Genomic DNA, 26384 nt, shown 5'->3' with positions numbered 1-26384 from the left:
TTTCTAGATTGATTAGTTATTGTATCTTATTTTCTATGTGTCATGTTCTGCTCTAAGTCAAAAGTATCTATATCATCCTCCAGTGCAAATCAAAGTTGGTCTACTTCGCTTTAACATCTTTCGACGGCGTACGTTTGTAAATTGTATAATTTGAAGGTCGACGCCCGTAGGTTTCTTTTACAGCACGGCGCAACAGCGTCGCCTAGCAGTCTAAATGTAAAATGCAGCAACAATGTCGAGAACACTGTGTTCATGCATTTCTTACCCTATTTGGTGCAGCCTGCGGCAGATCCACCATTCCCTTTGCGTTTTTTCTGTGACGAAGCCAAAAGGGTTGTTTGACTCCTGTTCTAATGTTACAATTTGATAGTTGTCTACTCATTGTTCAAAGGAAAATCTATTAAAGGCGTCTGCTTTGTCCAGATTTCAACTTTGTCCGCACAGATTCTCGAGCAATTGGTGTGCGAGGTCGAATGCCTATCGACAAAAAAGAACCATTTGTTACTGTCGATCCATTATAATTTTAGCGGCAAATGAAGTTGTTCCACCTGTCGCACTTTTCCATGCCTACGTCACTACGCGCGTGCTAGACACCCGGTTAACCCTTCGATCTTTACAGACTATGCCATTGACATATAGGGGTGCCGATATGTCTCCTCTTATTTGAATAGATACAAACAGCGGTAGCAACACATAATTTGCAAGAAGACAACAGTATAATGATAATTGTTTTACGTTAATATGGGATATTATTAAAGATAAATGCCATAATGTGACATCACAATTCTACCTTTCTGGAATAGTCCATCACGTGACACCCCTAGACGCCGCCATTCTTGTCACCGCCACAAGGGCAAACAACATGGTAAGATATCAGCGCCTCAGTTTTGGTGAATATGGTTGCAAAAACTAGCTATTTACTGGGTTAATTCACCATAGATCTAACTACTAATGATCTCTTCTTTCCTTGCAGACTACGTACGAGGACAAGGGCGCCAAGGTCAGTGACAAACCGCTGCAAAAACGCAGTAATCGTTTGCGAAGTTTCCGTGCGTTTCGTGCTGTCGAGATCTCGTGGCATGGTGGACCAACGCATCGATTTTTATCTAAAACAGATTTAATCTTCTTTTATTTCAGCCGGAGGCCGGCAAGTTTGTCGCCTTCGACCACGTAACCTTCTGGGTTGGAAATGCCATGCAAGTAAGTCTTCTGCTTTTGTAAATCGCATCGTTATTATTTATATAATTTCTTTGTGTATGGGAAGGTGGTACATCCCAAAATGGCGCCAGGTAGGTCCTCGACGCTGATTGGTTGGAAAAAGAGGTGTGTCCAAGGCGTGTCATAATTCATCTGGGCTAAGCCATTAATAAATGTCAGGGGTAGGATTATTTATTACAAAATGTAATTTGATCCCTCATTCTCTAGTTGTATCTCATATCTTTATTTATCTATTTATTAATCTTTAATCTATAATTAATATATGATATCAATATCAAATCTTTTAATCATGTGAATGTTCCATACATTGCTCAAAAGCTCTACTAATTAAACTTCATTCTGTAAAGTTTGTCATTACATGTTTATGAACAACATAGATAGATTTCTATCATGTTTATCTTTTCAAATCCCCAGTAATGCAAAGGCGATGAAGAGCTTTCAGTCACAAAAACTGAAGACTTTAAAGATTGCATGCAGGAAAAACCCATCGATAAAACCAACAGTTACCAACTCCAAAGTACAAAGTGCAATTGATAGTTTGGCCATTTGTGCTTGAACATGATTTATTCCAGAATGGCGCCAGACACATATACCCTTGTCACTGATTGCTTGAGAATGCGTGTGTGTCTAAGACATGTCATAATTCATCAGGGATAATCCATTCCATATGATTTTCAGTACACATATTATAAATTCATTCATTTTCACATTGTTTCCACATCCTTGAAACAATTCTGTGGTACAGTAGTAATACAATGGAAATGCAAATTTGCAGTGTCATGATTTTGTATTGGAGAGATAAAAATGCTGCAAATATTTCAAGTATAATTTCCAGTATAATTACTTACTTTTTACAAGAGTTGTAACTGATTGTGGGGGTCAAGGGGTCAAGCAAGATGGCTGCCTCCTAGGGATTTCCAGCTCAGAGGAAAGGAATCCAGTTCCATCCTCTGTTGGGGAAATCCAGAGAAGCTCATAACCAATGCTGATAAGTACCTTAGTTAGGGTTTAAAGTCTTTTTACGTTCCTTTTTGGGTTCTGTTTTGTTAGACAGACATGTATTATTGTTTCAGTTCTGCCCCCCTCCCACTGTATTTCATTTTGAGTTTCTTGACTTTTACTTACTTTGCCCATTCATCTTGTGACCCCAACGGCCCCCAAACACCATCCGTATAAAAGCTGTCCAGGGCCAATCACCCGGACAGTTCCAGGATCGGATTGAAATAAACCCTGGACCCATTTTTTTGATTTTGAAAACTGTGAGAGTCTACAGTCCCCATGACGCTGAAGTCTGCTTCTGGTTCAAATAGAACTCATCTGTCTGTCTCCAAATCACTTGTGATTTCAACGTACAATGTCCGTACCCTTCACCAAGAAGGTAAGACCCACCAGCTGTTCTTGGGATGCCTGGATGCAGGCATTGATATTGCCGGGATCCAGGAGCACCGCCTCCTTACAACCAACCCGACTGATGAATTGTGGTCTGAAGACAAAAGCTATATCCTGCTGTACAGTTCGGCCTCGGAAAGAAGGGTCGGCGGTATTGGCTTACTGTTGTCCAAACATGTGTATAAGTGCCTCCAGAATGTCGAGTCCATCTCACCCAGAATTCTAGCTGCAACCTTCTACGGTAACCCTCAACTAACTGTCACGGTTATTCATGCTCCAACAGAGAGTGCAGCAGATGAGGAGAAGGATAGATTTTACCTGTCACTCTCCAGCCACTTAGAGCGAATAAGAAGACATAACGTCCAACTAGTGCTTGGCGATTTTAATGCCCGGATTGGACACGACAGCCATATGACAAGCCCTACAGTTGTGGATAAGCACTGCTTCTACTCCGAGACCAATGACAACGGGGAAAGACTAGTCGCCATATGCGAAGAACTGCAACTACGCCCCGCACAGATGCGATTCCCACAGCCACGAGGGCGCCTGTGGACCTGGACTCACCCTGCAGGTTCAGTTCACCAAATTGATCACATCTTGATCAACAGGAAATGGGTCAATTCCCTCCGGAACTGCCGGGCATATAACACCGTTGAACTCGATTCGGACCACAGGATTGTAAGTATCACCCTGTTGATAAGTTTAAGAACATCCAGAGGAAAACCGTGCAAACGTAACAGATTCAACTGGAATGCACTACGGAATACCAGCACCAGGGAGCAATTCGAGATTGAACTATCAAATCGTTTTAGTGCCATTCAACCTCCAGACAGCGGTGAATCCATTACGGACAGATATAACGCCTTTGAAACGGCCGTCAAGGATGCAGCAGAAAAAGTAGTCGGGAAACAAAAGCCTTGTGGTATGCCAAGTTGGGTGTCAGCAGAAACCATTAAGCTGAAAGCAGACAGGGACCAAGCCAAAAGGAGATTCCTGGTGTCAGGTACAAGGAAGTCCAAAGAAACCTGGAGGAGTCTAAACAGTGCCCTTAATGAGGCGTACAAGAGCGACAGACTCAGAGCCCTTAACAGCCAGATTGACGATCTGGTTACAGCCGACCAAAAACGAGAGTACTCTACCACCTGGAAAATTATCCATGACCTGTCTGGAAAGAACCAGAGGGTAAGAGCTAAGGTCAAGAAAAGGAATGGTCTGCCTCCTTCCAGCGACACAGAGCTGCTCTCGGAATGGAAGGATTACTTCTGCTCTCTACTGAACAACACCATCAGGTCTACAAAAGACATGCCTCTACCTGCAGAACAAGACCTTCCCATTGCTACTGACCCACCTTCTCTGGAGGAAACTGCAAAAGCTGTAAAAGAACTGAAACGCAAGAAGGCCGCCGGCATGGATGCTGGTATTACTGCGGAAGCTCTCCAAGGCGGTGGCACCACGATAATTAAAGTCCTGCACGAGTTCTGCGTCGAAGTGTACACCACCCTCGTCCCACCTGAGCAGTGGATCACTAACATCATCATACCATTGCCAAAGAAAGGTGACTTAACACAAATGACAAACTATAGAGGTATCTCCCTTATGTCTATTGCGGCAAAGGTATACAACAAGATCCTTCTCAATAGGATACGTAGCCAGGTAGACTCCATCCTGAGGAAAAATCAGGCTGGTTTCCGGGAAGGCCGCAGTTGCGCACAACAAATCCATGTTCTTAGAAGGATAATTGAAGGCTTTAAAGAACAACAACTACCACTGTGGGTGACCTACATCGATTTCAAAAAAGCCTTTGACTCGATAGATAGGGAAATGATGTTCGGTGTGTTGCGTCACTATGGTATCCCCCAGGTAGTAGTCAATGCCATCAGTGTCCTGTATAGAAACCCAAAAAGTGTAGTCATGGTCGATGGATATGTTTCTGAGAGCTTCAATGTGTCTAGCGGAGTTCTCCAGGGTGACGTTCTGGCACCATTTTTATTCATTATCCTTATTGACTACCTTCTGAGGAGGGCCACAAAGGACATTGACTCGGGGATAGTGACGCACCCAAGGGCATCCAGACGACATCCAGCAAAGCAGCTTAACGATCTGGACTTTGCAGATGATATTGCCCTTCTAGAATCCACAAGAACAAGATCACAGGAACAACTGACTAAAACTGCCACAGCTGCTGCTGAGTTAGATCTTACCATCAGTGTGCTTAAAACAGAATATATGTGCTACAATGTTGACCCGGGTCAGCCTCTTCTCGTGTACGGAGAACCCATCAAACAGGTCCAAGATTTTAGATACCTTGGCTCAATGATGGCCTCAAGTAGCAATGACCTCAGGAGACGTAGAGCACTAGCATGGGGCGTTTTCTGGAAATTGGAACACCTTTGGAAGAGTGATTACATTCCAATCTCCACCAAGGTGAAACTTTTTCAGGCTACATGTGTAACAGTGCTTACCTATGGGTGTGAGACATGGGTAATCACCAAGGTCATGGAGGACAGAATCAACTCCTTCGCTACCTCATGCTACCGAGTTATGCTGAGCATCAAAAGAATTGACCGGGTAGCTAACAACAGCATTTATGTAATGACCAAAACAAGTCCTCTGATAGAACATGTGAGACGGAGGCAGTTAAGTTTTCTCGGCCACATACTACGTATGCCTGACGATGAACCTGCCAGGATATATGCTCTGTATGCTCCATCGCATGGCAAACGCAGACGCGGTCGTCAACCCACCTCCTACTTCAACTACATCCAGCAGCTCCTGGGGGACCACAACAAACAACTTACACCAAAACAGATTGCCGACATGGCCAACAACAAGAGGGACTGGGCGAAGCTCACAGTCGTCTGCGCCGCAGTCGACCGATGATGATGATGATAATTAGCATTCTTACAGTTACCGACTGCCAAGTGTAAGAAGTACAATGTGCAAAAGCGTGTCACCTGATTGGCTGTGTTTATTTCAGGCGGCGTCGTGGTACTGTACGCGGATGGGCTTCACGCCGTACTGCTACAAGGGTCTGGAGACCGGGAGTCGCCAGGTCGTGTCGCACGCCGTGAGGCAGGCAGACGTAAGAACGCTCCCTCATCCATTCATGAAGCTCCCTTTGTTTGTTTGTTTCAACCTTTGTTTATTCATGAGAAGCTCAAATCGGCCTGTAGGCCACTTTTCATTGAGGTCATGAGGGAAGAGGTAAAGGTCAAATGAAATATAACAGAGATACAAATTACATCATTGTCATTTGGCATGATGAATTATAACATCGAAGCAGATGTTGTGGTGAAAGATGGTATCATGGTAACCTTTTCTGTAGTCAGAGAAGGCTGACTGTAAGAAAACACTGCAATCTCTCACCCCAACATCTGCTTGAGTTTAGATGAATTAGTGTGGTTAGAAGATTTCAATATTCACAATACAAAACTTGAATACGGGTATGAAAAATAGGAGAACTGCATGAATATCTGAACTTACATTAGGTTTTACATTAAATCTGTCAATTTGACATCCTTTTGTTTTTTGTCATATTAATTGTTCAATTATTTTGTGTGTGTTTTCCTGTGTTTTTTCTGTGTTTTTCATCAAAACAAATACAGGGAAATGTAAAAAAGCTTACTTCTCTCAACCTGAATTTATCATTTTAACACATTTAGTAAGATAGATTAGTATTAGGTCTTCTATGTTGTGCTTTAAAGATTTTAGAATTCACAATACAAAATGTCACGATCATAGATGATAAAACTTATTGAATTCCTCAGCATTTGAAGTCTTAAGATCTGACTCTACCTTACATGCTGCTGTCTTCATTATTTCAAATCTACATGTACAGTAAGTTTTGATGTCTCTTCCACAGATCGTGTTTGTGTTCCAGTCTGCCCTGAACCCAGGAAATGAAGGTTTGACTGTTGTAGCTGTTATTATCATTAACCTCTATTAACATTAATCTGCCGGGTTACATAAAGTCCACCACTTTGAAAAACAGTGGGTTTGAGAGATCTCAGCAGCCCAGGTATGCACAGTTTAGATATACAGGAGTGCATCATACTGGGGGATGTTGGGTTGGAGATCTGTTTGGTCATATCTTTTCAGGGTGGCAGAATTATATTATTACCATCCGTCTATTTTCATCAAAGGTTTGACTAACATTGAACATTGACAGGAAGAGTGAAGAAACGCAATGTATATATCTTATTCTGAAACATGGTTTCAATTTTTCTTTTCAATCAGAAATGGGCGATCACTTGGTCAAGCATGGTGACGGAGTTAAAGATGTCTCCTTCAGTGTAGAAGACCTGGAGGCCATTGTCAAGGTGAGGTTAGCACTAATTGATAAAGATTAAAACATAAACATCAGTTGAACCATAGGAATATGTAAAGTACCTGAATACTCCCCTTGTAGAGATGACATTTGAAAAGTGCGTACCTAATCAAGCAAGACCCTATTACTAGTATTAGTATCTGAGAGGAAACAATCTATAACCACAGACACTAATGCAGAGACCCCTTGGCATGTTGTCTTTCCTACCAAATCTTGGAATCTTTATTTAGAGTGTTTTTGAATGGTAAAAATTCAACTCACAGTCGAAGATCAAGACAGTAGGAAACAAAGATTGTTTCAGGAGTCTAAGAATAAGATTAGTATACTGTGTGTGTCTTTATCACTTACAATGACAGGAAAAAAATGCAGAAGCTTTTATTACAACATCTTTGTTGTTTTATCTGTAGTCTGCCAAAGATCGAGGTGCGGAGGTGGTGAAAGACATCTGGGAGGAGTCGGACGATGGCGGGACTGTCAGATTCGCGACCGTCCAAACAGTACGTGTGTTTAAAGCTCAATAAACATTCCATCTCGATGTTCGTTAGGCTAAGTAACACCAACTCTTGATACTCTTACTGTGAAAGAAGACAACCTCCAATACAGGCTTTTTTTTAATGATTTTATGATAAAGTTTGTGCCATGTTGGAGTACATTGTTCATCTGTTACACGAGCCAACATGTAGCTGCTGTACTCCAACATGGCTGCCGGAGGATTCAAATTATAATCATTATGATGTCAACAAAAAGTCTGCCTTGTCCCCCCTCCCCCACTTTTCATCCTGCTTTGTTAGTGTCACTACATTTTGATTGACAGTACCATGCGTTGTGTTTATAGTACGGTGACACAACTCACACGTTTGTGGAGAGAGGAAGCTTCAGTGGTATGTTCCTGCCAGGATACCGGAAACCCCTGTACCCACAGGACAAGCTGCTGGAGAAACTGTACGTAATTTCTAGGTCTACATATAGTTAGTACATTCTATGGCGTAGGTTGAATTTTCATCTGTGCCTGTAGAGTCCATTCTGAAGCAGTGATGAAACGTGATTTCTGGTAACAACACAAGACAAACTTGTACTTAACAAATTTTGGACTGTACAACACCACACTCTATATGTCAAGAACTGAGCAGTCCATTGCTTCTACGTGTACAGTTTGTATGTTGTCAACTGATGCAGATAAAACATTTCATTTTTTGATAACTTAGTGAGCAGTGGATTCAACGGCAGATAGCTTTTGGCATCCTTCATCTTTAAATTCATTCATTGATATTTTCTAGGCCCTGATGTATATGGCTTCTTTTACTCCTCTTGCAAACATGCAGTTTTTGTCTGATAGTATACATAGCCTATGTTTAAAAACCTCACATATATGCTACAAAAGAGTCTGAGCTTGTTGAATGACTTTTATGTTTGTCTGTAGACCAGACATCGGGCTGAAGTTTATCGACCATGTCGTGGGAAACCAACCAGATGAGGAGATGGCATCAGTTGCAGACTGGTTAGTAATTATGTCAATAAATCAAGTACATTCTGTCTTTTATTATTCAGCATCATTTTGTTTGAGCCAAGAAGGCCTCAAGAATTCTGGACAAAAAGGAATAGAATGTCAGAAAAGTCTGGCTAGTGACGATAGACTGAACTGTGATAAAAAGTACAGATCAAGATTTATGCAGTTTCTATACATTAAGTGCTTTTTTGCCTGGGTTAACTTTAAGGTCTTTCTCATCTTTCCATTTCCTCCCTACACGGAAAACGAAAAAAGAACATGATGCAAACTCCCTGAACTGTATTAGTATTTGCCCTCTTCTAACACAGGTATGAGAAGACTCTACAATTCCATCGCTTCTGGTCTGTGGACGACAAGCAGATCCACACGCAGTACAGCGCCCTCCGTTCTATCGTGGTCACCAACTTCGAAGAAACGATCAAGATGCCCATCAACGAACCCGCAACCGGCAAGAGGAAGAGTCAGATCCAGGTCAATCACTTTCTTTGAAATCTCAATTTTTTTGGAAGGAATAATGATAAAGATATCAGAGAAGGTTTTCCCTCTTTAGTTTAAATCTGAGAAATTTGGAAAGCTGTAACAAGATTGTTTGGACTTGGGACATACTCTAGAAGTGATGCTTCTTGTAAGACTGTGCATCTGCCAAATTTTTATGGTACACCTGGACCTGGACCTAAACAAATGTTGCCAATTATTTATAAGTTGATATGTACATGTACATATAGTCACCGCTCTATGCATATATCTTAAAACTAATTTTATATTTTTCCAGGAATATGTGGACTACTATGGTGGAGCGGGGGTTCAGCATATTGCACTGAACACAAGTGACATCATCACTGCTGTAAGCAAAAACTTTTTTGCAAAAGTATTTTGATTTTTTGTTGTCGTAGTCTGCAAAGCTAATCTTTTTAGGTAAAAGAGTGGCGTTATCAATTTCTATTTGAAGTGCCAGGAAGATATAAGTTCCTGCTAGATCAACTTACATGTATTTGATTGTAAGACAGTATTAGAAAAAAAAAATCAAAATGAAATTGTGGACTGTGAGTTGTATGTTCTAATCGTGACAGTCTCTCCATCATGGGCATGAGTTTTACGCAGTGTCGTCTCCTGTCTCTAGATCACCAACCTACGCGAGCGCGGAATGAACTTCCTGGTCGTGCCAAAGACGTACTACAAGAACCTCCGTGAGCGTCTCAAGACTGCCAAGATCAAAGTCAAGGAGTCAATGGATGTTATTGAGGTCTGCAGATAACTTATAACCAATGACTTGCATGATGCACCTCTTTGATTCTTCCTCATATAACTGTGTTTACATGTAGAGTGTTTGTTTGTTTGTTTCTTTTTTTCACATCAGCGGTAAGCCACCAGTCTTGTACAGTAGGTTGCAAGGTTTCCCCTCCATTTCCATACAAATGAAGCAGGCAGACTTGCCATGTTAGTGTCTCTATTTGCATTTCAATGGTGCTTTATCAGCATATTTTCAAGTGTGCTCTCTTCTTTGACCAGAAGACGTTTTGTAGTGGTTATTTGAGAGATGCTTTTTTGAATATGCTTTTTTGAGCTATGATTTCACTGAAATGCAAATAGTGGTACCAACATGAAAATGCTCTATTGCTTATATGCAATGTTTATGAGGTTTTGTATGAGTTACAAAACTGAATCAAGGTATTGCCAGAAGACATTCATCTTGACTCATGACCATGTACATATACGATGTATGTCATTGACACACAGTTTTAGCCAATTGTTCAACTAATCAAATTCAATTCACTAAAAACTCATTCATGCAATGTAACCCTCCTAATTCATTATACTAACTGTGTTTTTAGGATACTGTACAAGATCCGTGACATTTCTTAAATCAAGCAGAGATACTGTCATGCTGATGTTCTTTGTTTATTTTTTGTGTGTTTAGAAATTGAACATCCTGATCGACTTTGACGACAATGGCTACCTGCTGCAGATCTTCACAAAGCCGGTAGAGGACCGCCCCACTCTGTTCCTGGAGGTTATCCAGAGGCACAACCACACGGTGGGTTGTTTAGTTAGTTAGTCCCAAGCTGTGTGGTGTATAGGGCAGTGTCCATCTCCATTTCTTTAGCCCTTGAGCCACACAGCTGTACAAGCACAGATGATACTACAGCATGCAGGGGGCTAGTCCCCTTCTAGTGGTGTGTATTTGACTATCTTTCCCCATAAGTGCTGATTGCTAAGCAGAGAAGCAGTATCTACCATTTGATATGACTTGGTCGGAGAATCAAACCAGCAAGCACTTTACCCATGCACTAGACTATTACTGTGGTCTAAATCTGCAGAATATGTTTAATCCTAGAAGATATAAACTTAACATACTGTTAAGTTGTAAGGAACTGTACTGTTAAGTTGTAAGAAACAGTAGAACATGAATAGAATTTGATTTTAGTACAATGCCTCACTTTTTACCTACAAAGATATTAGAGACAAGTATTTCATGAAAGGTAGCTTAGTTTGTAAAATGTATCTTAAGTTAAATGGATGTCATTTAAGTTACATTCTATTTTGTAAAATTCAGTGACATTTTTTTTTGTCATGATCTAATGTGTAGTAAACACAATTCAATGCATGTTTCTTTGTCACTTCTGCAGGGATTCGGAGTAGGCAACTTCAAGTCGCTCTTCGAAGCCATTGAAGCAGACCAACAAGCGAGGGGCAACCTGTGAGGACCACGCCCTCTCCTTACCCACAATCCTCCTCGGTGTGGGTCCCCGAAACAAGCAAAAAAGACTATCAGACTAAACATATCTAGTACGTAGAAAACAACATGAAGGACCAGCCAATCAGCTTATAGTTGGCTGTGATTGGCAGTCTGATTGACATGGGTGTGTTTTAGAGATGTAGTGAAAATACAGTACCTTGCAGACTAAAGCCACACACTATCAAGAAAATATTATGAAATGTAGTTTTCAGTGTACGTACCTGTATGGGTATCCAATCGTGTGCGTTCTTGCTAATTTGAGTTGGAGTAGATCTAGACAATGATGTGTGATCAACTTTGATTGGTCAAAAATATATCTACATTAGAGACTTAGTATGGGTGACAATGAGTGTGCTGAAGAGTTGTGATTGGTTTGAACTTAATGTCTTTCTTTGGGTATCTCCTTTTATTCTATATTAAGTTGCAAATGTGATGTTAAGATTTAAGAAAGGAATTAGGCCTTTTATGTTTAACGTGTGTTTTCTTGTAATTGTATTAACTTGGTTGACACCATGAAGATGATGGTTGGGAAAATTAGCAAAGGGAGTATTCAAAATGACCATATTGTACTGAGGTGAAAGAACTTTAATGGTCAGTGTTACAAAGATATGTTTTTGTTTTTAAACACATACATGTACACTAATAACTCCTATATGCATGTAGTGTGCATACAACATTGTTAGAATGTACAAAAGGTATGTAGAGTGGTGACTGTCATTTCATGCACTATGAATCCTCAAATAAACTTTACTGTACATCATACTACATGGCAGAGTACATTTGCGTAGTTGGATCATGTGAGCAGAAAGATCTTTGCCACCAATAAAAGTTGCAAACTATGAAACTAAGCACTTGTCTCTTTTTAAGTGAAATTCTTCATCAAATCCATCAATACATGACAGACCCTCAATGGATCCAGAACTGGAGTGGCAAGATATGATGATGATTACATGACAAGTATTATACACAGCTATGATGTTCTTTCTGTAGAAACTATGAGATGTTTTGGTTATGGAAAAAGATTAAGATTCACTTCATTTAATTTTTTTTCCTAAGGGAGACATTGAGATTGTGAGACAGTATTCATAGCCTGCTGGCCCGTATCCCAACTCCTAGGCTGCAGTTTGTCTTCTGCTCACTAGGCAGCGCTTCTGGTCAGTCACTTCTCGAGATGAAGGAGCGATTACCAAGGAGGTAAACATTGGTTTGTCTCACTTGTGCATAAAATGAGTCGCTTCCGTCCATGACGTTCATAAAATGAGTCGCTTCCGTCCATGACGTTCATCTATTCAATTCAGCCCACGAAGCTACATTTTACGTTCTCAAAGTGAGTACTTTTCAAGTAGAGTTTAATTTGGTGGGAATATTGTGACCATCGATAAAATCTTTATCATAAAAGACTCATACAACCTGCGTCGTTTTTCCCGCCGTCCCCACCAACCTTGTTGGGAAGGAAACGGGACATATGATAAGATCATGATCTTCCCCCACCGACCTCTGCTTGGAGAGTTATTACAACAGTACTAGTGAGAGGGTTCGAATTCCATGAGTGGGTCACAGTTGATGGTTGATTTGTGATAAGTATTTTCTCTCTAAAATGTCCCCAAATCTATCCGTTCCATCGTATTGCCAATTGGCCTGATTATAACATCAAAACAAAACAACATCGTATTTCATTAAATCAAAGACTCATCAAAGACAAGGCTCCTTGATCCAACGCAAGGACGTCATTAACGTTATATAGAATTCTATAAAATTTTATTTGGCTAACGCAAGGAAGTTAAAAATACGTTACACGACGTACACGTATTTCTTCACGAGAGGAGAGGGACGTAAAAAATCCCGGACAAAACTGTCCCTCTCGATCGAAGCCTCTGCTGGGAGAATAGTATTTGTTATTCTCTGACAGACCCTCCTTGCTCCGACAATACCGCCCAATCAATCAACGATCATCAATCAATCAATCAATCATGATCAATCAACCAATCAAGGTCAATCAATCAATCAACCAACCAACCAACCAACCCTGAACCAGCCAGCCAACAACTTGAACCTAAAAAGAGTAAAAGTTTCAATAGGATGATCTTTGACTCAACAGCAAAAGACTTGATTGGGAGAGCATAAATAATTGTAATCATCAGAGGCAACGGACAACCAGCAAGGTGATGACGTCAGGAGGAGAAAGTAATTTGAAACCACCAGTGAAAGTGACGCGACGGCGCGTGCGCAGAACATTCACCCATCATGGCGGCTTATTTGATGATGACTTCCGGGTCGGCAGACTTTCCGATGCTCATTTGGTGAAGAATAATCCGTAAGTTCTCCGATTGACACTTGTAACTGCAGTTGAGGTATCAGTGCTGCACTTAAAGAAAATTTGAGGTCTTAAGTGCTCTTCTGTGTGGAGTTAGGCAAACTATAACGTGTAATGACAGATAACGGTATTAGTACCGTGAGTATATATATAAACTAGAAACGTACGGGAAATTGCAAAGATCTCCGCAAGGGGTTTTGAATTACGAGCAAATAAACTTGGCTGTTGCAGAGATCTTGGACTTGTGTTATGTTGAACTTGTTGGGGAACTTGAGCAGCAGATTCGTTAAGAGGACGGAAAATCACATGGGCAATGCTTCAACCATGGCAGCAGAAGGCATCCAGCTAGCCGAGGACGGGGTTCAAACCTGGGACAAACTCACCATGCTGTCTGGCAAGGTTCAAACCCTGGACTCCGAGGTAGACCAGAACACTGCGGTCTTAATGGGACACATCGAGAAACTGAAGTCCTCCGACGAAGCCGTACAAAAGCAGGCGCTAAAGGACATGTACACGCTTGTCGAGAAAGCATGGCGTACCCCGGGATACGGTCGTGACCTCGCTTATAGCCTCTGCGACACGATTCGTCTGTATGGGGTGTTAGACTACCTTCTAGAGCATTGCATCTCTTCCTCTGGGAAAAAGGAGTTGACATATGAATGCGCACATCTCTTAGAACAGATCCTGACGCCCAACAACCGAGACCGTGTGGTCAAGTCGGGGTTTGAAGCCGTGGTTAAGTTAGCGTGCAGCCAAGATGACACCGATCTGGTCCGAATCGGGACAGGGCTTCTTGAGAACATGTTTAAGCACTCCGCAGACACCTGTACCAAGGTGATACAGCTGGGCGGACTTAACGCGATCATTCGCAATTGTCGCGAGAAGGACAGATGGACGCTGCGACACTGTGCCGCGGCACTCGCCAACTGCGCGATGTACGGTGGAGTGACCAATCACAAGGCAATGGTGGACCACAAGGCCCCGGAGTGGTTGTTTCCGCTCGCGTTTTCTGACGACGAGTTTGTACGATATTACGCGTGCTTGAGTATATGCGTCCTTGCAGCAAACAAGGAAGTAGAGAGGGATGTCACCGACTCGGACACGTTAAGTCTCGTGGAGCCATTTGTGACATCACATGATCCAGAGGAGTTTGCTCGCAGCGATTGGACGCACGCCCAGGGACGGTCAGACGACTGGCTGGAACGGCTCATCCCGCTCTTACAGAGCAGCCAGGAAGAGGCGCAATGTCTCGCCACATTCCACTTCGCGATGGAGGCAGGGATCAAGAAAGACCAGGAAAGAATTAAGGTATGTGACATTAACTAACTGATTAAGTTGAGAACATTGTCGCGCAATAAGGTTCTTTCTTTATGTTTACAATACAGAGGTATAGAGGTGCAGTAGGTCATATTTTGGTATTTAGCCAGGGCAACTCACAAAATATACTGTAGAAGGGGAAATTTTCAAGGGGATTTAATTTTGCAGCAGGCCAGGGAGAAAAGGGAGTACTGTTTGCAACTTGGTAAGTTCGCTGTTCAAACTTTCATTTGTAGGGTTTTGCTGCAAAAGGGAAACTTTGGCAATGATTTAAAGTTCGCATTGAAGAGGTCACCACAGAGAAACGTGAATCAAAATAAAACATTTATCCTTCTACAGTAACTCTATATTGCTGCAAAAGTTTTAAATCAGTATTGTGCTAGGATTTGTTAAACTTAAAGCCACCATCTTGTTCCTTGCCCTCATCATAGTGACCTATCGGGTCACACATACAGGGTACATTATATTTCTATAGGGTTATTAAATATTAAGTACATATGGGCAGGTTATGGGGTCATTCTTAGCATCGTCGTAAAAAATCCATTAAAGCATGTACAAAACAGTCATGCTGTTTTATTTTCGGAAAATAAAATCATGTTTAGTTTATGTTTGCAATGAAATACCAACAAAATATCTACTAGTACTGGTTGACTAAAAGAATTCCTACGTAATAAGCTCTATGTTTGTATAAATTATGATGACTATAGACAAATCATTTTATGAAGAATATCTGGAACTTTCCAGGAATGGTCATGAAAAGTTGTCCTTCAGTTATTTATTATCAAACTGTCAAACCTGGTGATTTATTACTTTATAAGATGAAATATGAATATTCCAGGTGCTGCAAAGAATGAGGCAACTATTACACATTAATAATTGATGATAACGTATACATTACTGCATTAGAGACAGCTGTTTTTACTGACATACTTCAGTACCAGATGATTACAAATTGGGGTAGAATCAAAGTGTAATTTACAGAACGATGTGCTTTAAAACTTTTATGGGTCTGTACATCCCTCCGAATTTCACCGCAATCCTTCGCCAATTGAGCGGGTTTCCAACAAAATGGCCGACTGAGGGAATGCATTAGGCATTTTCTGTCTGCTCAAACGTGATTCATGAAAATTTAATGCGGAGAATGTCCCCGGATGATGACCGATTTGCACATTTCTAGGCGCAGGGAGACGGCCCAATCTATGTCGTTGATTGCCATCGCTATGGCAACGATTGACGTACATGTGGATTGGAGGATTTGATTGCTCCATGCCCCATTTCCTTGGCCGATATTTCTTTGTATTGATTTCCTGACTGCGTGACAAACTATGTTGTAACCTGACCCCAAATAAATCTCCTTTAAGCAGATTGCCTTGAATTTTGTTGAAAAAAATGTAGGGTTTATACTGGTTCATAGGACGTTTGCACTTGATAACTTTTACTCTTTGAAGATTACTAACATTTGACATTATTTAGTTACTCACCTGGCCTACAAGTTGGATCATGATTCAATCATAGGTGCCCAATCTTTTTTTGTTGTTAATGTCCTTGAAAACAGATTTAAAAGTCATTGTAGATTTGCGACTAATGCAATAAGAAAAATTCTGATTTCTGGACATCACCTAGATTTATCAACTAATTCTTTAGATCATATTGGGTCATTGGGAAAACAGTATTCAGTTGATAGATTTACTGAACTCTTAATAGACTTCAACACAAGTGCCCTTCATGATGTTATTGTAAGTCAATTGATGACTTCTAATTACAGTCTAGGACATGATTAGTGTCAGAAGAGTCAAGCAGTAATTCTGTTCCACAAATCAGAAAAGGCAAGTTGGAAAGTGTAATTAGTAAGAAGAAAGCACTGTACACAACATGTAATTATATTCCCTGTACATTCCTCTTTGTGTAGTTAGGCATAGCTTAAGCTTAATCAAATCAGGTCCTGTGATCATGATATACAATGTACTATCATTCATATGATGCATTCCATGGTGCATTGGCCTAGAAATTGTATATTTTGGCTTTATTTTTTCTGTAAAGAAGGCTTGGTTACTGCTAGGATGTAAGAAACTGTTAATGTCACTGAATTCTATGAAAAATCTAGCATTTTTTTTTGCTTACTATATTCCAGTCTGGGATAATTTGTAATCAGAAAAAATGTGTCCAGGATAAAATGCATGTATTGTTAAGGGGGACAACAAATGTATGGGTAGGTGATTGGATAATTGAAATGTTCGGAGTGACCCCTCCTGAAATTCATAAAATTGACTAGATGATTGCATGCTTAACCCATTATTTGCACGGTTGGCGCTGAAAACCTTGCGTTACCTTGGCTTGATTATCCAATGCTATCGCATTGTCCAGCCAACCAGGACAGATCGCTTTCTGATTGAATTTTCATTGACCCGGAAAAGGCAACAAATTGATATCCACCAATATTTTGTGACACTTGCTGATACAGTGGTACAGGCCCTGCATAGCAATGAGCCTGTTATAAAGTCCTTAGGGATACCATTGATAGGTGAGGGTGCTTGAATAATTCAAAAGGCGATACGTAGATGGGTGTCGTACAGTTAGGCAAGTCGATCCCGACATCTAAAAGTGCAGGCCTACGTGCAAAATCAATGCGCTCAACAAAATGTATAGCAGGTGATTAAATCGTATGACCTTGTAACATTCCGTAGAATACAATTGTTGTACCAACAATTAGATATACACGAAGTAACATTGTAAATTATATCGCTGTAGAGCCGTACAATCTGATTAAGATATTGTGACAAAAATGGACTCCAGTGAAATTTATCATGATTGTATTGACAATTGTCATATAATTGTAAGTTATGCTCACTTGTTCAAAATTGTACACTTGGCTTACAACCTTGAAGTTACAATTTTTCATTTCCTCATGAAATGAAACATAGATGTGTCTCTGGAGCCCCTATCCAAGTAATGTTTAATACCGACTTTAGAAAATGACAATTAACCGTCTTATATGTTATACCAGATAAACTCTTACTTAGTCTTAATTGGATGTACACAAATTTTATGATTTATCTGAAACATTACGGTAGTGCTCCTACTGGTATAGGGTTATTTCAAGAATTTATTCATTTATCTTTACTCACGATCAGTTCTTTCTTTGATATAGGTCTTATATGTATCTTGAATTTGACTTAAGGTTCATTATCATAACTTTGTACATATCCAATCACAATCTAATAATAATGCATGTCTGGTTATCTCTTGATTCATATGGAAACAATTTATATCAATTAATATAACTACAGTTATCTTTCTTAGTACCTAAATGCTAAGAATTGAATAAAATGATACATAAGGACTCAATATACTTGGTATATTGCAGGTAAAAAATATAAACAACTAAAACATTTGCCTTTGCCCAGAAAATGTCTCAGTTTGAATTACCCCCACCTGGACACGTTTGTACGCTCCTACGCAGCATCTAAAAAAAAAAGATCGTCAGCTTACCCCACCCAAATAGCGTTGGAAGCCTTTATGTAATGCGTATAATACATAAACAGATCGCATGGTGGCGCTATTTGGTTGAACTGCGGATCCTGTGCCCGAGAAGAGACAGGGACTGACCGCGTGCCAATCAGGGACCTACTTGCGCAAAGTAATCTGGGTACGAGATGGTAACCGTGGATAATGCCAAACTCCCTCCCGTGGCAAAGTAGGGTCCGTGACATAACTCGCCTCCGAGCGCAATGTAGAGAGGTAATCTTAACACCCTAACAGCGCCAACGATAAGGTACTTTGTAAATATCCGTTTCTTATAACATAACACAGTTGAGCAACATTTTACCTCCCAAGATAGCGAACTTGCGTCTTGTTTTCGACGGTTAACTACCATTGTAGAAGGTCCCCCGTTACGTACTTGTGTATACAACTACACGCGGAGGAACAAGAAAAGCACAAAACAAAACAAAAACGACAGCTGTGAATTACAGAAGTTTATTTTGTTTAGCTTGATCGGCAGTTGATGTGACATAATTCTAAGCCCACGATTAAAACCTTAATGGCTTCTTCACGGCGCTGGGTACGAGCGTGGTACAGATGTGTTTCTTATCAGGCCCACCAGTACCACCAAACTGTCCATTAACCCAGCAGGTGGGGCAATTCAAACTGAGACATTTTCTGGGCAGAGGCAAATGTCGTAGTGACTTTCTGCTCCAAATGTCTCACTTTTCTGGCCACAATTGTCACAGCTGTTGTCCATAACTGCAAAATGTTGCCAAAGGGGGCAATGCAAACGGCGACATTTCCAAATGTTGCAGACTTTTGGCCAAATGTCTCATTTTTGTGTCCGTAGTGATATACATTCCGGCATGTGTATAAGTCACAAATACAATCTCAATCATAATTGACTGCATACTTTATGACTGAAAAGAGTGTATATAGTAGTGTAGGAACACCGGCCTGCTTATTTACAGAACGATTTAACTCATCAATTTCAAAACAACTTTGCAGGTAACAGAAAAACAACAACTGTATTTCGAGCCCTGATTATGTTACTCTAGCTCTCCTTTCCCACCTTTCAGGTGTTTTAAATTTTTCTATTCTTTTACATTTTTTTTCAAGTTGACAAACTTATATTAGCACCACCACTAAAACGTTAATATGTACACAATACATAAAAGTGAAAAGATATGAATGCAAACTTGTAACAAGACATGATGCACTAACTTAAAAACGAAATATAATGAACTTATAAATATGCTAGACACAAATGATACGTTATGACAAAACAAAATTCTTTTCAGGTGTTCTATGAGATTGGCGCCGTCCGTCCCCTGATCCGCGTGGCCAGCTCCTCCAGTAACCCCACTGCTGTCAGGTTTGCCGTCCAGTTCCTGTCAATCATTGGGGAGGAGATCCCATCCAAACTATCTCTGTCTGTGCCCACCTGGTCGACTGATGACGTTCTCACCTGGCTCAAGCAGATTGGCTTTGGTGGATTCAGGTACTGTGATTCTCGATTTGTTAACGGTTGAACTTAATCTTACTAATAGCTACTTTAACGGTCGCTGGTCAACCGCTAATAAATATGTCATTATCGCAAATATTCTATTACTAACATCAAGGACATTATATATGTCCTTGTTAACATTTAAGACAGTGATGTTTGGTCCCACCGTTAGAATCAAATACAGCAAACTACTCCTTTTTCCCCCAACCGCTAATATCATCACAATTACCAACCGTAAATGGATTTACAGTTACTGTAACTTGAAAGTGAACAGCACTATCTATACTAGTACATTATAAGTGGGCCTCAATACTAGTATATATCATATTAATATAGACACTGACAATTTACTAGTAGCAGTACTGAAGACAGCTCAGGGGTGCACCCGGGAGAGCCACCACCTCAAGTTCCAAACTATCTACGCCAGAACCGATACATACAAAGTTTTAACACTCCTACTTCCCCAGTGGAATACCCTGCCTGGCACGGTTGTTATGGCTCCCACCGTTGAGTCGTTCCGTGCCAGGCTGGAGGCCTGCCCGCCTGAGCCCGGGACCTCAACTCCCCCCTACTTTGCCCCTGAAGGGGCTATATGGGGGTATCTAAATGTAGATGTACATGTAGATGTACACGGAATGATGTGGAATCTGGAACTTCTTCATGTTGTTTACAGGGACTCCTTCAATGACAGTCAGGTTGACGGAGACTTACTGCTGCTGCTGACTGATGAACAGCTGAAGGACGACATCAAGATGTCCAACAGTCTTATCAGGAAAAGGTACAACAGAATTCTTAGGTAGAGCTGTGTACCGGTACCGATACAGTACCAGTACAATACTACAATCAATTTGTTTAGGTACGCAGCTCTATTCTTACATGTAACGTAACATGACCTATTTACGTGCGGGAGTAGTTTACGTCCAGATTGGGTCATGTCCACATGTCGCGGTGTATTATGCCAAAGCCTGTTCTCATGATAAACAAAGAACGTCATAAGTATGATCCCCAGCCATCTCTCTCTTTTATACAAAACATTTAAAAGGGTTTACGTCCAGCGACATAACAGAATAAGCTCCTGAACCAGTAACAACAAGTTGCACGGAAGCGTCATGCATGACGCATTTCATATGTAATTCGACACCGCGTAGTCCATCATGTTTTTCTAAGTTACACGATAGCTAGTATCTTTTAAAAGTAGCTGACGTTAAACCTTTCTTTGATATGCAGACTATCAATGGTGATTCGAGGTTTGAAACTCTTGCCAGTTTTAGGAAGGTTTGATACAACCTAGCGACCCCCGCTCAGATGATACATTTTTGTACGACATAACATCATGGCCATGCGTTTATCACGTGAACGCCACGTGCTGCCGATTTCGGGGAAATTCACAATACAAAAATTGTTTTCTTCCATCGCGTCGGGCAAGCGGACGGACAAACATAGTGACTTTACTGTCATTTGTCTGTAGACTACTTTCGACAGTTACTGTGTATTTTTTTCTATATGTTCTTCAAGCATAGCGCTTGAAGGGAAAATACTGAGGTGGATGATAAAGGGTAAGCCTAGCACAATTCTACACCATATACTCCAGTATGAATACATGCTCGTACGGCGTTAAACAGGCAGAGAAAAACTTACAGACCATGCATTTTCTTGTTAGAAGAGCTGATATTTCTACCCATGGGTTAAACATTTGGCTCTGTCCGCGCGGTTTTAGGATAAATAACGTTTTGAATAAATCGGACGTAAACTGGTAATGTTACGTTAGGTGTTATGGTAGTAAAGATTTTAAGTCATAGTCCTTCCCACACCGTATGGACCTGTACTTTTCATTTGGCGTCATTTGTGCCATGTTGGAGTACAGTGCACATCTCTTAGACACACCAATATGCTGCTGCTGCATAATTACTATGACATCAATGAAAATCCTCTATTGGGCAGCACCCATCATTGTTTCTGAAGCCCTAAGAGGCTGCAAACCTGCACAAGCACAGATAATACTACAGTAGGGCACTAGGAGGCTAGTCTACTGGTAGCACTGTGTGTTCAACTTTCATACTCTTTCCCCCAAGTGCATAGTCCTTAGCAGAGAAGCAGCGTAAAACTATGCCACTTTGTAACTTAATCTGTAATTTTGGTTGAATGTGATAGATGGCGCTTCAGTACCATGGTTGCAGGCACTATGCAAGACCAAACCACACACCAGGCCAACTTTACAATTTGAAAGACGAGCAAACTTTCTGAGCTTGATGGTGTGTTTCATTTTCATTTACTGATATCTATGGTTGGTTAGTTAAAACTGACGGTGTTCAAATTGCTTATTAGGTGAGGGAGTCATCTGTGACCGAAACATATTTCACGTCTTTATGGGTAACTTATTACCGTAACTATAGTTTGTAGTTCAGATAACATATCAGGTCATTTCACAGGAAAGTTGTTAACATTCTGACTGCTAAATTTGTAACAGCATTTTGACTCCACTGTTGAACTGAAAGGAAGCTTCTCCCTGCTGCCTAACTCTGTAACCAATAGGGAATTGGCTGCCAAACGACTACTTCAGAGTGCTAAACGTTAAATTTGCATCTAACAGAATTCTTGGGGGTCAAAGCTCCGCACATAAAAGAACCCTGCACATTCATTGAGATCAGTAGGGGTGACCTGGTGTGCTTGGCTGGAAAACGCGAGCTGTGGCAAGGTTGCATTACACCATTAGTATTACAATGTAGCTATCAAGCATTACTGCTACTATACAGAGGCCAAATATATATCTTAGTTTATATGTTGTGTACTTACTTTCCAGACTACGAATTAGTATGAAGTTGTGGTAGGCCCTTGCTGTTATATTAATAACTCTGGTCCATTCTTGAAGCTAATGGAACCTCAAGCAGTTCCAACTTTTTCTTCTTTGAAGCCCATTTCCCAAGTCGCTATATTTGTATAGCCTTGAAGGGTATTCTGCTTGAATCCCATTTCTTTTAGCCATTTGAAAAAGAAATACAAATTAAGTAGATAACCTCTGGACAGTAACCACCTCGTTACATTGTGTAAATCCGCCACTAATGCAGAAAACACGGTGTTTGAGAGATATCTAGTACAGCACTGCAATGTGCATTGTACTTGGGGATGTTGAATTGGAGGACTGGTTCTCTTCACTAATAGATGCAATTTTTGGTTATTCTTTACCGTTGCTATGCACGTTCGACAAAGTATCGGGTTACATGAGGCAACATTTTGGCTAACGGTAAATCATTTGGAGATAAACAAAATCGTTGGGATGGAAATTAATCTCTTCAAAATAAAAGGAAATTAGCGAGTTAACATACTTTGAACATTGTCGTTTCACGTTGAATAGCTGATTTCTAAAAGATTTTGATCCCAAATATGATGATTTTCAGGTTTTAGGGAGGCCTAATTTATTCAGGCAAACATTGCTTAAGACTGGCTCCAAATGTCAATGAAAATCTCTATTTTTTGTATTTTTTCGTCGACTAGGAACAAAATAAGACTTTTTATTTTGGGGATTTTTTGGTCTCTAATTTTGAGTATAGTTAATGTAAACAAATATGTAAAAAACGTGACGGATTTTTACACAATTTTCTCACTCAATTATATTTCAAGATCAAAAGCATTTTTCAAAAATCCCTGCAACAACAATCTTTGGAAAAGTGTTACAGTCATTTTGAGTGGTCTATGAATGAGGTAAGAATGCTTCTTGGCGCCAGAAAAAAGTCTTAAAGTTTGTAACATTCAATGTCACCAACAATGATGCCAGTAGTTTTGTTACACATTGAATGTCCACAAAAAAGTGCCAGAAAATTGTTAATATTTGTGAAAATGTAGTTTTTCCCCAGATGTGGAATAAAAGAGCCCTACAGTGAGCGTTTACACCTGTGGAAACTTGCAATGACCCTATTACCCCAAATGGAACACGCGATTGGATCGAATTGCGTCAGGTTGAACGTAGTATAGCACATAGTTTGAATTCGGCAGGACATACATGTTGTATATACGGGTTCCTGAGTCTGAATTTGACCACCCTGTTTAAAGGGATTGAGAGGTCAAGCATTTGAGTCCTAACCTGAACCTGGACCTGATCCTGTCCAGTTGATGTTTTGTTTCATTAGACCAATATTAAGCATAGAGAGTTAATACTGACACACACGGCTATAAAAGTTTCTTGGTGATGAGAAGACTTTCAAGATGAACCTTTGTTTGATATTTGAATTATTTCGCATTTTATTTGAATGTTGCACTTATCTTAAATGCCTTTTTTGTCAGAGGGGAAACTCAAAACACTTTTTATCAAACAAAATAGAAAGATATATTTGTACTTTTTTGGACTCAGGTTTTAGCCTTTCAGGTTTTTGGACTCGGTTCTTGGATGTTGTAAAGGTCTGAATCAGGTCCAGCGAACCGGTATCCACCCCTAGTATGCATGCATGGTGGGTGGAAGGAAGGAATGGGCTCTGCCTTCCAATACCATGCCCTAGACACAGTGGATAAACAACCAACTGCCCCCACAACCTCAAAAAGGCTATGGGATCCTAACACTCATTATCTTTACATTAGACCCCATTCCACAGAGAAAACAGGGTATCAGACTGAGGATGCTATGGACAGCCTATCAGTCCTGAGAGAGCTCAGCATGCAGTCAAACGTATCTAACCTTGGAGAATCCATCAACGCCATTTCCTACGGAACAACTCTAGGGAATGCTGCTGTTGGTCGAGAACTATCTGTCTGGGATCCATCATATTCATTGACATGCTCTAGTCTGCTCCTCTGATCGCTTGTCTAGTCTGACACCCGTCTTCATTCATACCTGTGGCCCATATGTCATTAATAACTTCATGTATGGAATATTTCTTCAGATTCTTAGCAACGACTGTAACAAGCTAGGGACCAAACTGCTGTTACAGAGAACGGAGTAACTTTGAGCCAATCATAGCTTTTCTTTATGTTTAAGTTAAATATTCAAATTCAGATTAATCCTCTGTTCAAAGGTGTCAGCTGGAAAGCTTGAAAGCAATCAGAGTATACGAGTAGCAAACCACTAGATAGGATGGATGCCAACTGCAGATTGAGTTGCAGCTGGTGTGACAGCCCTTTTCATCACTGTGTGATATTTTCTATCGGCTAGCTAATGTTCAGAGCCCCGTCCAATGTATTCATTATGGTATACTGTAAATGTAGAAATGTTCGCGGGGATTTAATTTTGTGTTAGGGAGAAAGTAGAGTGTTTGCTGTGGTTTTGAGACTTCGCATTTGAAACCGTGGCAAATACGAACTCAAAACCACAGCAAACACATGCAATAGTAGAGCTACAGTCACACAATGGCACAGCTTTTTGCTGTGGATATATGTTCGTGGTAAAGAGTTCACTACGAAAAACGTGAACACAAAACCACCGCAAACATTTCTGCATTTACAGCTTTATTTTCCAGTAAAAAACATGCTTGAGTCTCTGGCCATTTTGAAATGCGGTGACCTTCTTAGGTGCTCAACAAATTTGGCCGATGATCAACGACAGTGTGATGAGCTTAAACACAGTTGAAGGCATCATCATTCCTTAGGCCCCCATTCCACTAGAAGGGCTCTCCCTGCGACCGCGCTGCGACCCTTCATTTCATGATTGAAATAGCGTGCCAAATGTTACAGAATGACTGAAAACACAACAAAACACATAAAGCGTAAAAAGATTTGTTCTTTATCTACGAAATTTGTTGACCACCTCGGTCAATTTTAGGTCACAGAGAATGCGCGGCAAGGTCGCCGCCCAAGTGGAATGGGGATATAGGTCATAATCTTTGGGAAAATGACAGCATAGACAAAACAGTATTTTTTCAAGAATGACAAGAGACGGACCACTCTGACCTTTTATACCTCATCTGTTATCTTCAGTTGAAGGCGTCAGTCCACTGCAAAAATAAATCCCGAAGACGCCCAAACGCCTGTCTGGCTGGAGCACTGATTGATGGTGATTTAAATCCTAATCTTTAGCGACCCTCAGAGGAGTTGGAGAGGGCTGTCATTATATCACCTCTGATACCACATGTGAATTTTAAAATGGCTGCAGTGGAAGAATTAACCTTAAGCAACAATTAAAGATGCTCCTAGAGCCCAATCTGTCTTCTAGTTGCTCATGGCTGTCTCCATTCTTGCTTCAGGTCGTAAGTAGTTGATTGAAGATATGTAGGAACCGCCATCACTAGAAAGTTGCGTCTACGTGCTGAGTTCAATAGAAGATTTTGTGCCAAATATTTTTTTTACCTGTATGACTCTGCTTCAGAACCTGTATGCCCTTTGGCATAACATATCAGCTTTGCAGGTATACAGCTGCTACTTTATGTAAGATTTGTTATCAATACTCTTCCAGTCCTCCATATCTTAAACTACAGTCAAACCTGGCTGTGCAACCACCTGCAGTCACAAGCCACGCTAAAACAGCCCCGTCCATTTTTACATAGTTAACCCCGCCCTGTCTTCAGCAACTATTTTCCCTCAGTCCCCTGAGTGGTTGCTGAATCCAGGTTTGACTGTAGAACTGTTTTCTTTACTTATTTGATGAAGAGGGCTGTGGTTGCC

At 40.7% G+C, this 26384-nt stretch overlaps 2 protein-coding genes across 3 annotated transcripts in view; both read left to right on the top strand.

Annotated features, from left to right (window-relative positions):
* Positions 1-827: 827 nt before the first annotated feature.
* On the top strand, positions 828-12022 carry LOC136445188 (4-hydroxyphenylpyruvate dioxygenase-like). The gene is made up of 14 exons (XM_066443059.1): positions 828-865; positions 974-1000; positions 1138-1200; positions 5585-5689; positions 6470-6512; positions 6844-6926; positions 7342-7431; positions 7770-7876; positions 8355-8432; positions 8750-8912; positions 9214-9285; positions 9562-9684; positions 10360-10476; positions 11069-12022. Exons 1-14 carry the CDS (start codon positions 863-865, stop codon positions 11141-11143), a joined length of 1149 nt encoding a protein of 382 aa, XP_066299156.1. The 5' UTR covers positions 828-862; the 3' UTR covers positions 11144-12022.
* Positions 12023-13313: 1291 nt separating this feature from the next.
* Positions 13314-26384, top strand: part of LOC136445148 (NAD(+) hydrolase sarm1-like) — a 57675-nt gene continuing 44604 nt past the window's right edge. Inside the window, exons 1-4 of one of the 2 annotated variants that reach the window (XM_066443020.1) lie at positions 13314-13492; positions 13724-14800; positions 19594-19793; positions 20473-20577. In XM_066443020.1, coding sequence (XP_066299117.1) covers positions 13742-14800; positions 19594-19793; positions 20473-20577 — 1364 coding nt within the window. In that variant the 5' untranslated portion in view covers positions 13314-13492; positions 13724-13741. Of the gene's footprint in view, positions 14801-19593; positions 19794-20472; positions 20578-26384 lie in introns of both variants that reach the window. The other variant, XM_066443028.1, reaches the window with a different exon arrangement.

Source organism: Branchiostoma lanceolatum, chromosome 1 (assembly GCF_035083965.1).
Source record: "Branchiostoma lanceolatum isolate klBraLanc5 chromosome 1, klBraLanc5.hap2, whole genome shotgun sequence".
Lineage (NCBI taxonomy): Eukaryota > Metazoa > Chordata > Leptocardii > Amphioxiformes > Branchiostomatidae > Branchiostoma > Branchiostoma lanceolatum.
Note: the sequence above shows the minus strand (reverse complement) of the source record. Positions and strands in the feature narration are given on the sequence as shown.

What these genes read in the sequence shown, in the direction of transcription:
- LOC136445188 (XM_066443059.1), top strand. An exon ending in ATGGCATCAGTTGCAGACTG is followed by an intron (nt 8,433 to 8,749) that starts GTTAGTAATTAT and finishes CTTCTAACACAG; the next exon opens with GTATGAGAAGACTCTACAAT. An exon ending in TCCAGAGGCACAACCACACG is followed by an intron (nt 10,477 to 11,068) that starts GTGGGTTGTTTA and finishes TCACTTCTGCAG; the next exon opens with GGATTCGGAGTAGGCAACTT.